The 13,104-nt window shown below is 45.9% G+C and overlaps 1 protein-coding gene across 2 annotated transcripts in view; it reads left to right on the forward strand.

Annotated features, from left to right (window-relative positions):
- The window catches only part of LOC8051589 (microtubule-associated protein RP/EB family member 1), an 18,718-nt gene extending 8,179 nt beyond the window's left edge, over nt 1-10,539 (forward strand). For both annotated transcript variants that reach the window (XM_002435660.5, XM_040501672.2), the window contains exons 4-8: nt 201-307; nt 1,044-1,248; nt 1,713-1,840; nt 4,476-4,634; nt 9,111-10,539. In XM_002435660.5, coding sequence (XP_002435705.1) covers nt 201-307; nt 1,044-1,248; nt 1,713-1,840; nt 4,476-4,634; nt 9,111-9,185 — 674 coding nt within the window. In that variant the 3' untranslated portion in view covers nt 9,186-10,539. The remainder of the gene's footprint in view (nt 1-200; nt 308-1,043; nt 1,249-1,712; nt 1,841-4,475; nt 4,635-9,110) is intronic.
- Nucleotides 10,540-13,104: the final 2,565 nt, after the last annotated feature.

Genomic DNA, 13,104 nt, shown 5'->3' on the forward strand with positions numbered 1-13,104 from the left:
GAGGTCGCTGGTAATTGCAGTTATAAAAGTAAATAAGAAAATAAGTTGCTGGAGCAAACTGGGTTAAGGTTACATCGTTGCTAGCATGCAAGCTATACTGCGCTACATACGACACTACAAGCTGATAACACTCCATTGTAGCCAAGCATGTCTGGACAGAACCTGTGCAGCGCAATTGAGTGGCGTTTCATTCTTCCCAGGTTGCGTCAGCTTGAGGAAAGTGAAGTTCAAGACCAACCTGGAACACGAGTACATCCAGAACTTCAAGGTGTTGCAGGCCTCCTTCAAAAAAGTTGGCGTCGACAAGGTGAGCATTGCAACTCCCAAAGCTGAGGTGCCCGAAACAAGTCTCCAACCGGCGCTTACCGTGCCCTCCTTCGCGGTCTCTCGATTTCCCCCGAATCGCAGCGCGCTACGGCACAAAACTTTAAGCTTGCTTCAGACGGAGCAATTTCTCCGAGCAACTTGACGTTGCAACACCAGCAAACCGCGCGACCCGCGATCACACGCAGTGACAAGTCACTGCAATTTGCCTGCATCATCATTAAATTTTATTTTTCTTGCACTGTTTGCACGCACAGTTACGTGCTATAAGCATGTTTTTATACATTCAAATTGCGTTGAGAATCCTAGCTCGTATTTATGAAACTGTTTATTTCCAAAAACTATCAATTTCAAACTAGAACTATAGTTGTCGTGATTACCGGCACAAGATATCGCACGAAAATGTTTCGCCCCAGATTGGCTGCTACCGCTTCAAACGTCTTCGGATTGCTCACGGTTGCTTGCATGTTTCGAGCCGGACCCGATATCAGCAATTGGTGTCGACTTGGGGAAACCTAGGAAACAACCCGCCAGCAACCCCAAAATTGCCGAGAAAGTTGCCCCGTCTGAAGCGGGCCTTACAATTTCGCCGGGCAGAAATGGAGGGACCGCTTTCGACGAAGACTTCTTCCGGGCACCATGCCGTAGGGTGGCTCCGATCCAAAGAGTGCCCGTCGCGCTCCCAAGTGTGTCGACCTCACCCGGGCGGTTTGTCGTAGAACATCCCCGTGGACCGGCTGATCAAGGGCCGCTTCCAGGACAACTTCGAGTTTGTCCAGTGGTTCAAGAAGTTCTTCGACGCCAACTACGACGGCCGGGAGTACGACCCCGTGGAGGCCCGGGGGAGCACCACCATCGGGGGCGGCACTCCGTCAGGGCCCTCCCGCATCGCCAACCACCACAAGGTGGCTGCCAACAGGCCAGGTGGGTGGGGCAGGTTGGGGAGAAGTAGCGTTAGCGATTTTGGCCAGTGCCACCTGTAGTATTCGAAGACTGTGAAAAGCCCTGTCTACCTCCGTGCGACGTCGTCTCACCGTAATCGGTGAAGGGTTAAGAGATAAGGGTAGTTCGCCCCTATTCTCGTTCAGCTGGTCTGTGTAATTGGCTTTTCGCATTTTTAAGATGCATAATTTATACAATTGTAGGCTTAGCAACACTTTTATAATGGAAAGTAATAGAAATGTGTTCCCTAAAAATCTGGCACATCTTTTTGTGAATGAACCAGTTTACCCCAGATATCTTGATGAATAAAATAACAGTGTTTTTAGTCTTTTTATTTTTTTACAATTTTTTTTTTTTTTTGCTTGGTGTGTGAGGGGGGCTTGCACGAAGAAATTCAAGTGTTTGTTTTCTTGCCGCCTCGCATTTACGTGGTGCTTTTCGTCCAGTGCACGCGACCAAGCCGATGACAAGAAATGCGTTAGGCCCCGTCTCCAAACCTATCGGCGCCGCCACCCGGATACCTGGCGGTGCTGGCGGGGGCGACTCCCACAAGTTGGAAGAGCTCACAAGTCAGGTAGGCAGGGCTAAACGGGTGCACGTACCTATTGCAGTCTGCGGATAGTGCAAGCCGAAACGCCCACTCTGGTCTTTTTCTGCGTCCGCGGTCCCGACGCGAATGAAGTTACAGGTAGTGGTTTCTTTTGGCGAAGCTTTTTGGTTGTTATTGCTCGGCAACTGCTCCAATTTGGAGTGTTTCAGCTTTTTCACATTTTGTTAAAATAGCTTTGAAGTTGCTATTTAACGAAAAACAAAACTTTTTATTGGAAAGTATGGGTTTTTAAGTCTCAGTTTTTTGGTGTAAAATTGCTGAAGTAAAGGGAGTGCTAATGGCTGCTAGACCACCTGTATGGCAGACAAAATCGCCCAAATTTATCCTGTGGCGCACCAGTATATTTTTATTTCTTTCACAAATTTCGTTACATACCGTATTCGTTTGAACATAACGCGACCACGAATATAACGCGAGGGCAGTTTTTGATGCCCTCAAAAAGAAAAACAAATATTATTACTATCGTAACGCGAGCAGAGGCTGCTTAAATTTACACCGCACTCGGGGAGGGGGGGGGTGGGGTTTCGGCAGCCCATTAGCAAAGCAAAGCAAGACACGAAGCAGAAGTACCAACAAACAAAAACACCACGCCACTCTGGAGTAGAGACTAAAAAAAATGCGCAGGCAGAAAACACTGTTGGACCCCACACACGATCACACTCGTCCTTGTTCTGGTCCCCCCGCATAAACAAACGCCTCATATTGCACGATTACGTGAACACGGTCAGCGGTCTTGGCTTGATTTTGCTTGAATTGTCCAGCGGTGCGCTGCATTTCTGCTGTGTGCTTTTGGGCATCATATTACGGCAGTGTTAAAAGAACTGATAGCGTAGAAAATATTTACTCCACTTTGTCATAAGTACTACTGTGATGCCTTGTAACCTGGAGTATTTCACTCATTGGACCATACTCTGGTTGCGCATGATGGTAACCCTGAGTCTGGGAGAGAACAGTTCAATATACACCAGGTTGTCTGCACTCAAAGCATCTTTTTAATTGATTGGGTCGAGTTTTTTCCATTCTTCGCCAGTTTGTATGAATCCACTTGCTCGAGTGGTTTTCTTACTGCCGGTACTACCTTTGTATTGATTGCTTTATTGATTTGCATGGAAGGGAGGCGGGTGCATCTGTTTAGATCGATACTGGGTCAGTGTTGCTATGGGTACCGCTATGTATTTCACTAACAGTAGTGCTACACGTAACGTCTTCCTTAAAGAAAAATATAATTTTAAGCAATATCAAAGAGCAATTTTTTTTTTATTTCAGGATGGTTCGTTGTGCTATAAAATGGTTTGAGAACACTGCTAGACGGAACCCCCATTTAAACGATTTATTGTCTTTCCTACAAATAAACCTTTTTGTCAATTTAAATCTTTTTTTTTGTTACATTGTGTTTTTTATAGGAAAGAAATGTACCTAAAAGGGCAAAAATTTTCTTGTCTGGAAATGCTAATGAATAGAAGATAATTTATTCTGGGCACTGCAATAGTTGAAGTCAGCCCACGTAACAGAATTTTTTTGTTGCTCCCAAACGTATCTTACAATTATCCCGTGCCTTAAGCCAAGACAGAGTGGACACAAAGATGCCTCAAAAGAGGGCGAGCCCCCCTTTTGGTGCATCTTTGGAGGTGGATGTTGGTAAGGTTTCCTAAATAACGAGAATAGTGATAGAGAAAAAGAAGGAAACCAACAAGCCAGCCTTTTAATGAGATGCAAACAACCCAAGAAAAACATGTGGTGCAAAGCGTAGAGTTCATGAAGTCGCCACTGAAGAAAATGTTTGCTACACAGTCTCGGTATTCCTTAGGAAAGCCACAGAAAATCTGGGAGCTGCCTGGAGTCTCTCTATTTCACTCTTTTCAACCGAGTTTCTGGTGAATCTTCAAATCGATGATTGTTTCAGCTGTAAAAAGTATTTGGTGTTCTATTTTTTATTAAGGATGGTATTCATAGATATTCTGAGTTCAGTGTCATCAATGCACATAAGAAAAAGGGACGGTAAGCAAAACTTCCAATGGTCAGTTTTTGGCTAGCAATTTTCTTGCAGAAAAATGTTTGTTCCGATTCTCAAATGTCTTTTTCTTGATTCCCCTTATGGATTGGGGAACTTTTGAACCGCATGAATGCCTTGTCAGAGGCTTAGGGCAAAAAGAACACAGGAAGGAGACAGATTTCTGCCTCCCTCCTGCGTTGTTTTTGTGCTACATTGTAAATATGCAAAACCAACTAGTCCAACAGCTCACTTTGATACGGCTTAAGTCTGCATTTTGGAACCTTGAAGTTTGTCAAATTCATTTGCATTCACGCCACAGTACACCGACGTTCAAATCGCAACACTAAGTTCAGCTTGCCGAGGTCGCTCACCATCGCATCACAAATTCCTTGGAATTCAAAAAGGAACTCGGCATCTTGCCACAAACTCGTCGGAAGTCGTCGCGTCACACTTGTCAGATTTTAGAAAGTCATTCACATTGGGTCAGGAAGTGTGATCGAGTGGATTCGCTGGTAAATATGTCGGTGTGCGGTTGGAGGCCTTTGAAGGCGAAACGGGGCATGTGCTTGTCATCGAGGTCGCTGAAGGAAGCGTCTTTTGTCCCAGGTTGCCGAGCTGAAGACCACGGTGGATGGCCTGGAGAAGGAGCGAGACTTCTACTATGGCAAGCTGAGGGACATTGAGGTCCTATGCCAAGAGTGCGAGCAGAAGAACGGACAGTCGGAGGTCATAGAGAAGATCCTCGAGATCCTCTATGCCACAGAGGTGGGGGAAGCCTTTACCGTAAGCATTGGGTAGCGCTAGTACCGTAAATGGAAACCCCCCCTCGAAACATTCTGGCACACCTTGTATCCGGTCGCGACCAACTCTCCATTCTTGTTAAAAACCAACGACCAGACCCGAGATTCTGCAAGACAGAAGATCCTCCTCACCATGGGGGAGGGGTAAACGGGCGGTGGACAGGGTAGAAGGGGAGAGGAAGAAGCAGGGGAAAAATGGAAAGCGCAAACTGGTCGTCAGTCTTCAAGCGTGCTTGAATGCAACTCGAGGCTAATGAGGCCGGGGGGTTTGGTGGCAGTGTTAGCACATTAGAGCATGTAGAGTGATAGCTCGAGCTGCAGAACCCAGGGATCCTGGGCTCAATCCCCCACCCCTGCCAGTTTCTATATGGATGAGCGTCGCACTGGCATGCGGTCGTAGGTCAGTCTGCGCGACGCATGTCCAAGACCCCAGGCTGGCAGTCCTACCGCACTGGCTAAATTTCTTGCCTACACTGGAGACACCGAATGCCCACCGGGGCCGACTAACTTCCCCTGCTGTCTAAACAAACGTAACTCATTGACAATCGGAGCACCGATAGACTGATCTCGCTAAGTATGCGCAGTGCCGCCATGACTCTGATCCATGGGAAAACTGCTCACTCGTGTTCCACTCGCAGACTTGCAGCAGGGTTGTCGTGAGCGCAGAAAGTCGGCAGTCCCCACGATACATGGCAAGGGACGAGGTTTAACGAAACTGGCCGGCGAGATTGGTCTATCGAGTAATGTAGAGCGCCGACGATTACCCTAAACGCAGTGGACCTGGCTCAAACCCCCAGATGGGTTGTTCACGCTTGCATCGTTCAACTCTAGTATGTGGGGAGTGAAACCCACTTACTACAAAGTGCTGTTCCATACAATGCGAGAAATTACGTTGCCCAAGTATGCACCAAAATTTTAAACGCGATTCCAATGTTCCTTAAAGGGCAACTCCGCTTCATTTTTGGTTTTGAAAAAACAATGCAGTCCTCTTCAGTATCGCCTAGGAAGACCACACGTCAAATATTACGACGCAGAGGCCGGATTCTCAAAGCGAACTTACGACGAAAAAAATGCGTACGACAAATTTGAGAGAAAATCCGTATTCTCGAAACGAAATTGTCGTAACTTTTGCGCAGGTTACGACAAAATCCTACGACAGCTCCGAAGCTGTCTTACGCACTTTCTACGATCAAATTAACATGGCCGACAACGTCGCTCAGTTGCTCGGTCGCCGACGACCAACGGACATTTATTTTTCTACCTGCTCTTCTTGCGCGTCCCGACTTCAAACAGCAAGAAAAAAATGAAGAAGTACTTGAAACCGACCACGACGAACATGAACGCAGGATCCACAGACACCCGGAAAAGGCAACAAAGGCAACAATCCCACCGACCAAGCGAGCTCGACAGAATATATAGGCCTAGCAGGCACTCCGACCCGTTCCTGCGCAGCATTGCTCAGACGGTCCTTGGCCAAGACCGTCTGCCCACGACCGGCTGGCTTGCTGAATGGAATATGCCCACGCGACCCTTGTGGACCCTCCCCGTATGAATAGTTTGATAGCTGAACTAAATTTCAGAGGATCTCGATCACCTTGTTTTCCGAGGCAGCGGTGACGAACGCTGTCGTTGAAAAGGGACTCCTCGATTCTATCTCCTTGTTTTGTGTGATATAGAGCTCAAATAAACGCCATATGGATAACCTTCGCAACACGGTATGTACACTTTGTTATTAGTATGCCATTTTTAACTGTCGAGCTATATCAGTTTGTGGGAGCTACGCGATGCCGGTCCAAACTTTCTTTGCCAAGTGTCACGTCAGTATCGAGTTGCAATCGTAGAAGATCGGTCCCGAAGCGCTTACCGAAACGCAGTCTGAATCCAGCACTTGGATCAAACGCACGCGTCCGCTCCGAGTGTGAACAGGTATTTGCGTGACTCTTGCTGACACTCTCGTAGTTCAAACGTATCTTTTTTAACGTCGGCTCACTCCTGCATTTCCGAGCACGCGAGAAGCGCCGCGGCGGCTTGTTTCCATCTACGTCGCTTTGCAAACGACTGGCACGGGGCTTTTACCAACGATGACAGTTGTGTTGACTTCGTAGCGATCGAGTTTGTAGCAGTCAACGAAGCGTTTAAATCGTGTTAGCATCGATATACCACTGCACGGACACGAACCCCAGACAAGCGGTGGTGGAAAGGCCGCCCGTGTTATGAGAATCAGCTTGAACACTAAACATTTACACACAGACAGGACAGGACATACAGTCGTCTATCAACGAGTGGTTAGCCTGTTTGTTATTAAAAATCCACGTGCTCCGAACTATGCCTAGCTCTCTAATTGGTTGTTCGTTTTGACGAAGACGCCGTTGCCATAGCAGCAGCACCGGAAGTCATCGTTTCTTCGTAAGAGGTCGTAACTTTCCTCCTCTCACTTAAGAACGCGTTTGTGAATACAGTTTTTGCCTCATCTTACGATGATCGTAACTTTACGAACATCGTAGCTAAGATGTCGTAGGTAAGAGGTTTTTTATGAATCTGGCCTCTGTTCTGTCTAAATGTTTCTTAAACAGTCCGGCAAACTTTGCAACTCGCCAAGTTGCCGAAATCGGCTGACTTGAGCGGGCGAATTCAGGCGCAACCAACAGCTCAGTCAAGGCTACGGCATGGGCGGAGCCAACATTGAGCTAAACGTCATCATCGTGGCCCCCTTTTGCTTGTTTTTACTTCTCCGATCGAGCGTAGCGCATGACGTCATCAATGTTGCCTCTCGGCGCTCAGCGGTGTCCACGTGATTGGCGTACGTGCCTGCGCAGCGCGCTTCTTGGGAGCAGACCAACCGCCCGCCGTGGTCTGCTCCGCGACACAACCACTATCGTTGTCTCACCGTTTGTGATTATTGCCTCTCGAATTTTCGTCCACACTATGGATACCACGTGCGCAGAGTCGCAGACTTATGCCGCAGTTGTGCAGACGTCGAATGCCGTAGGCACCAAAACGTGGCGAAGAGTCCGGTGCAGACGACACTCGCGCCTGCCGCACGCCCGCCCCCATCCCGCCCGTCGTTGGGCCGAGGATCACGTGACATCTCGTACCATGTGATGGCCATGTACTTAGCGACCCGAGGCCAATGTTGTCAGACGGTGCCGAAGTTTTGGTTTCGATTTCCGCTCGTGTTTAAAATTAGATTTAAAAATATATATCCCATTTTTCGCGAAGCAAACGACGTAGTGTCTTTTACCAGGGCTTTTTAATTCGAAATCACTCATTATCCCGAAATCTTCGGAATTGAGGAGAGTTGCCCTTTAAAAAGAAAAACTTAACATTAAAAAGAAATCTTTGGTGCTTTGTTAAACACATTTGGCAAAATTTACCAGACAGAATGAGAGTACTTTTATAGTAACACTCCAATCGTAAAGAGTTCCATGTTGTTGGGTTTTATTTCCCTTCAAATTTGGGGCAAATTTTTGGGGTTTGATTATTTTTTCTAGAATCTGTGTATTCCAGTGTTCATTTCTAGCGCCGAGCTAGAAATCAAGGTTTATCACTATAAAACGACTGCGTGTCTATAAATTCGACCCCTTCCACGGACAATGGAACTTACGCTTGTGACCCAGAAAACGGGGGCCCGGTGCAAGGACTTGGTTCGGAGAGAAAAGAGCAACCTCAAGGACAGATACAGTGTAGACCGCATATAACGTATGTCGCGGGAGTCGCGAAAATCCGCACTATAAGCGGTACCGCGCTATAACCAAAACATCAATTTTTCAGGCCAAAATACATGCCATGAGACAACTTACCTTTGTAAAAGAATTTATTTTATGTTAGATGTAAAATAAACCTTATTTTGAGGAAAGTCTATTTCACCAGACTAGTACACTTCTTTCTCAAGTGTGTCGCACATTTTGAAAGAAATGAACGACTTTTGCCTGGCGCAGCCTTTTAACGGCATTGCGGGTTGCGGAGGGACGTTGCGAGCAATGGATTGCTAACCCTAATCACTTTTCTTCGGTGATGGAAACGCGTGAAAATTCGCATCCTTTATACGGTACGCGCCAGTAATACCTACAACTTGAGCACAGGCATAAAATGCTCCAAATAAGAAATCCAGGCGATGTTCAAAAACACAAATGCTTAGAAAGCACCACTGTAGTTGAAGTAAACAAACACGACGACATGGGCGTTTCTGCTGTCTTGAGAATGCCGCCACGACATCGCCGAACGCCGACTCTGCGCTTGTTCTCCGCGCAAGCCGAGCAGAGTTGACACCGAATGCTGACGCAGCCTTTGTGTCCAATATTACACAATCGGAGTTTGCGCCCGACTGATGGCAGATTTCGATTGTTAGTGCAACAGTTACCAGATGGCGCACACTTCTGTAAAGGGCTTATTAGCAGCTACAAGAGAGAATGTGGCTGACATTTGAATGTTTCAATTGCAGGAGGGCTTCTCGGTTCCTGAGGATTACGTCGAAGAGGGGGCACCCGTGGTCGGTAACGACGAGGAGGAATACTGAGGGCGCCATCGCAGCCTCGAAACAACGGTCATCTGGCATGCCACTTTACAGGCCCTCCTCTCCCGTTTTTATTTTCTCCGCACACTCCAGTGATCTAGCTCGTTACTTTCCTTTCTCTGTTGAAAGTTTATACCCTAGAATAAAAAGAAAAGCATTTTTTTTAAGTGCCGGCAAAAGTCTTTCACTCCGTTTCGTCGGTCTCATCGTAGGGTTTCTCTGTGGCCAACTTCGCAAGTGTCTGACTGGGCCTTTTTAAGTAGACAAACTTTAATCCATACGCACGGTGCTGGCAGCAGTCTCATCGGGGTTAATGCGTTTAGGCCCCTGTTGTTTGAAGTCTACGAGGTTTCAAATGAGTGCCAAAAACACGAGGACAAAGGGAGGACACCACATAGCATTGTCTGCGATTGAAGGTTAATTTACAAGTTGACTTACAAGCTAATTTTTTGTCCTTGTGTTTTTGGTGCCTATTGGACACCTGCGAACGCCCACAATTTTTCTTTTTTTTTTTTTAGGCAAAGGTTTGTAGACTATTAAAGCAATAGGCACATCTTCACAATCTTTCTCGTCTTTGAGGTGTGAAGTTTTCTGAAAGGTGTTTTTTTTTCTTCGGTTTTTGCTATGAGGCATTGAGATTATTTGCAGATCTCTGGAAATTTAACTTAAGGTCGACTTTATTGGGGCTTTTTGTTTTCCTGGTGTTTATTTCATCTTGCCTCTCCGTTGAGCATGCAGCAACAAGCTAATTCTTTTTTAAAAGCTTTTGTTTTCTCTAATGTTGTACCGCTTTTACGGCGCCGTGTTTTGCGCTCGAGAGTTTTTAGCTCCCCTCTAATTTTTTTGTTTTTTTGTAAAAATGTTTGCTGAACTAGGAGAGTGCTGTGTGGTATGTCAAAATTTTATGCACTTTGTAAATAAATAAGGGACGGTATTCGTAAGCTGTTTGTTGATAACCAGTGGGGGTGCTCGTTTTTATGTGAATGTCTTATTACCGAAATTGTTTTACAAAATTGGCGTTATGTGATGTCGGTTTTGCCGATGTTCAGTGTCTCTTAGTGCTTGCGTCTTTTCATGCACGGTTGTGCCGATCGTTTTAGTCTTCTGCGTGTCGCAGTCAGGGGGCACTTCAAAATGGCAGAATTCGGATGCTTTGATTGGCTGGCAAGTATTGTTAGGATAGAGGAAGGTTGACCGTGTGCTGTGTGGTTGGTTGCCTTTGCACATGGTCCCAATGCGTGAATGATTTCTCTCGAGCTTTGTTTCCTCTTCAGTTCATATAACGCTGTTACCTATGTCTTGTTGACTTTTGGACTGCGAAGAGTTGGGACAATAAACATGATTTTTCTCCACTGTCTTCGTAACTGTTGGCTCTGGATATTGTGAATCCCTGCTCTGTTCATCCTAGAATTGAAGAAAGCCCTGTGGTTAGGGGGTGGCAAAAGTATGTTTGTTTGTCACCTTCCATTCTCTCCGCCATAAACCATTGGGGCATGGATCGGATGTCGCATCTGATCGTGGTACTTAATCCAGGGTTGTGCTTTGTAGACTGCTAGAAAAATGACACTCTTGCCATTTTTGGTATTTGTATTTATGGCACATTGCTTATTTTTCTACGCGAATGGTGCGCATGTAGGTCATGGTTTTGTAAACATATGAATGGTGCATACTTGGCATTGATTTTTCTGAGCGTAGCCAAGGTTAGCACAGTTTCACATTGCTGCAACTAGTTGATTACTAGTACCATACTTTCCGGGCTACGAGGGTAGATTGAAAAGTTGCCGGAATGAGAATGAAAGCAATATATATCGGATTTAAGTTGTACTTGATTTTTCGGCTCAATTCCCCTGAAACTCTACACACTTAGTCCAGCCTTTCGATTCCCTCCTGGAAGTGACTTCCTTAGAGATCCCCAAAACAACTCTTCACAGCCTTCATTAGCTCTTCATTTGACAAATTTTTTCCGTCCAAGAAGGTCTTGAGCTTCAAGAATAAGAGGAAGTCCGAGGAAACCAAGTCTGAAGAATACGGTGGATGCAAAAGGACTTTGAATTTCAGTTCTGTCAGTCTTTGCTGAGCGACTGCACTTAAATGGGCGGGTGCATTGTTGTGGTTAAACAACACCCATTGACCATTTCCAGGCGTTTTTCTTAAATTGCTTGTTTCAGCATGTCCAGAAGTGTTGTGAAGTATTGGCCAAAAACAGTTTTCAAATTTTTAAGATAATGAGCAAAATTACTTTGTCTTCAAAAAACAGTGATGCCATTGCCATCGCATGAGGATTGTCGGTGCAATCGCTCGATTGTGGGTGTGTGGGCTGACGTCCGAAGGCCGGGGCTGCAGGGGTGAGTGCATGAGGGATAGCACTGTTCCCTGCAGAACGCCAATGTTGTTATTGCGCGTAGGTCCCTCCCTGGCGTCTTTGCCATAACCGGCTCTAACCTTGTTGGCGCGTCGCATGAGGAAGGATTTGACGAAGTCGAGTTGTTTTCCGTCAAGATCTTCCTGTTCCATCTTGTTGATTATGGACTCGTGTGGGACATTACCCAAGGCCTTTTTGATATCTATGGATGCAATCGCCCACATTTGTTTCTTGGCTGCAGGTGCATGTCGACATCTTTATAGATCATAAATAGGCTGTCATGAGTGCTAAGATTTGCACTAAAACCTGCCTAGCATGGGATGGAAGGTGCCTAGATTTTCTGCGTTGTATTGAATTCTGGCAAGCACCATGCGCCCAAGGAGTTTACTCATGATTGACGTAAGTGAAATTGGTCAAGTTTTTGGGGTCCGTCGCTGGTTTCCATGGCTTGGGTATGAAAGTGACGAGAAAAAGCTTCCATTCATTGGGTAACTGCCCCAATTCCCAAATGTCGTTAAACAATTTTAGGATAATGAGTTTGGTTGCATGGGGTGTATTTCTAAGCATTGAGACCATGATTCCTTCGTAGCTTGGTGCACTGTTTGTTTGGCATTGGTGAATGGCAGCTCCAAGTTCCCACTCGGTAAAAGGGAGGTCTTGGGGTTTGTCCAATGGTCCTGCATGTTTGGGCAGATATATCTCGGCTCTTGATTTGGTAGTGGGTTGCAGGAAGAATTTCCCCCCCCCCCCCCACCCCGTTTTTCTAGGATGTCCTCTGTTGCTTCGTTGGAAAGAAGGGTTATTACTGAGATGTGACTGACTCCCTTTCTTTTGCCCAGCGTAGAGTTGAAAGTTCTCCACACATCCCCCAATTCTGGTGCTCTTGTCGAAGGTTTTGCGATAATTCAACCAGCGTTCGGTGGCTAGTTGTCATGCATATACTCGTCTGCTTCCTCAATTAACTTTGTCAAGATGTTTTGTTTTGTTTTTTTCCTTTACGTTTTTTTTTTTTAGGGCTCTGGTTCTCTTGTCCCGAAGGGCCAAGAGGTGGTAGTCTGGTTCAGGTGTTTCAAACCCGACTTCTTTATTCTTTATTTTATTCTTTATTCAATGATTACCCCGCAGTGCCCGAGGGCGTTACAGCAGGGGGGGTTACAAGAATGAAAAGAACACGTCTTCATTGAAACAGCACACTTGCTCTTCAGACAGCCAATTCCACATTGCAATTGTTCGTACAAAAAAGGTGTTTGCAAACATGCATGTCCTAGCGCGGTACTCTCTAATTTTAAGGCTATGATCATTACGACTAGAAACATAATAGGGTTCTTTTAAGTAAGTCTCGCTATTTATTCCTGTTTTATTTTTAACTATTGGGTATAAAAATTTTAGTCGCAGTTTTTCCCGACGTACGGAAAGTGGTTCCCAGATTAACATTTTTTTTTTTTTTCATTTCTGTACAGTTTTCTTTCCTCCCGTATCGTCCAAGAACAAACCTAGCCGCCCTGTTTTGTATTTTCTCCAGCTTATCAATCGACGTTTTTTGGGCTGGGTCCCAGACAG

The sequence above is a fragment of the Ixodes scapularis genome, unplaced genomic scaffold, assembly GCF_016920785.2.
Source record: "Ixodes scapularis isolate PalLabHiFi unplaced genomic scaffold, ASM1692078v2 PGA_scaffold8__174_contigs__length_109621045, whole genome shotgun sequence".
Classification (NCBI taxonomy): Eukaryota; Metazoa; Arthropoda; class Arachnida; order Ixodida; family Ixodidae; genus Ixodes; species Ixodes scapularis.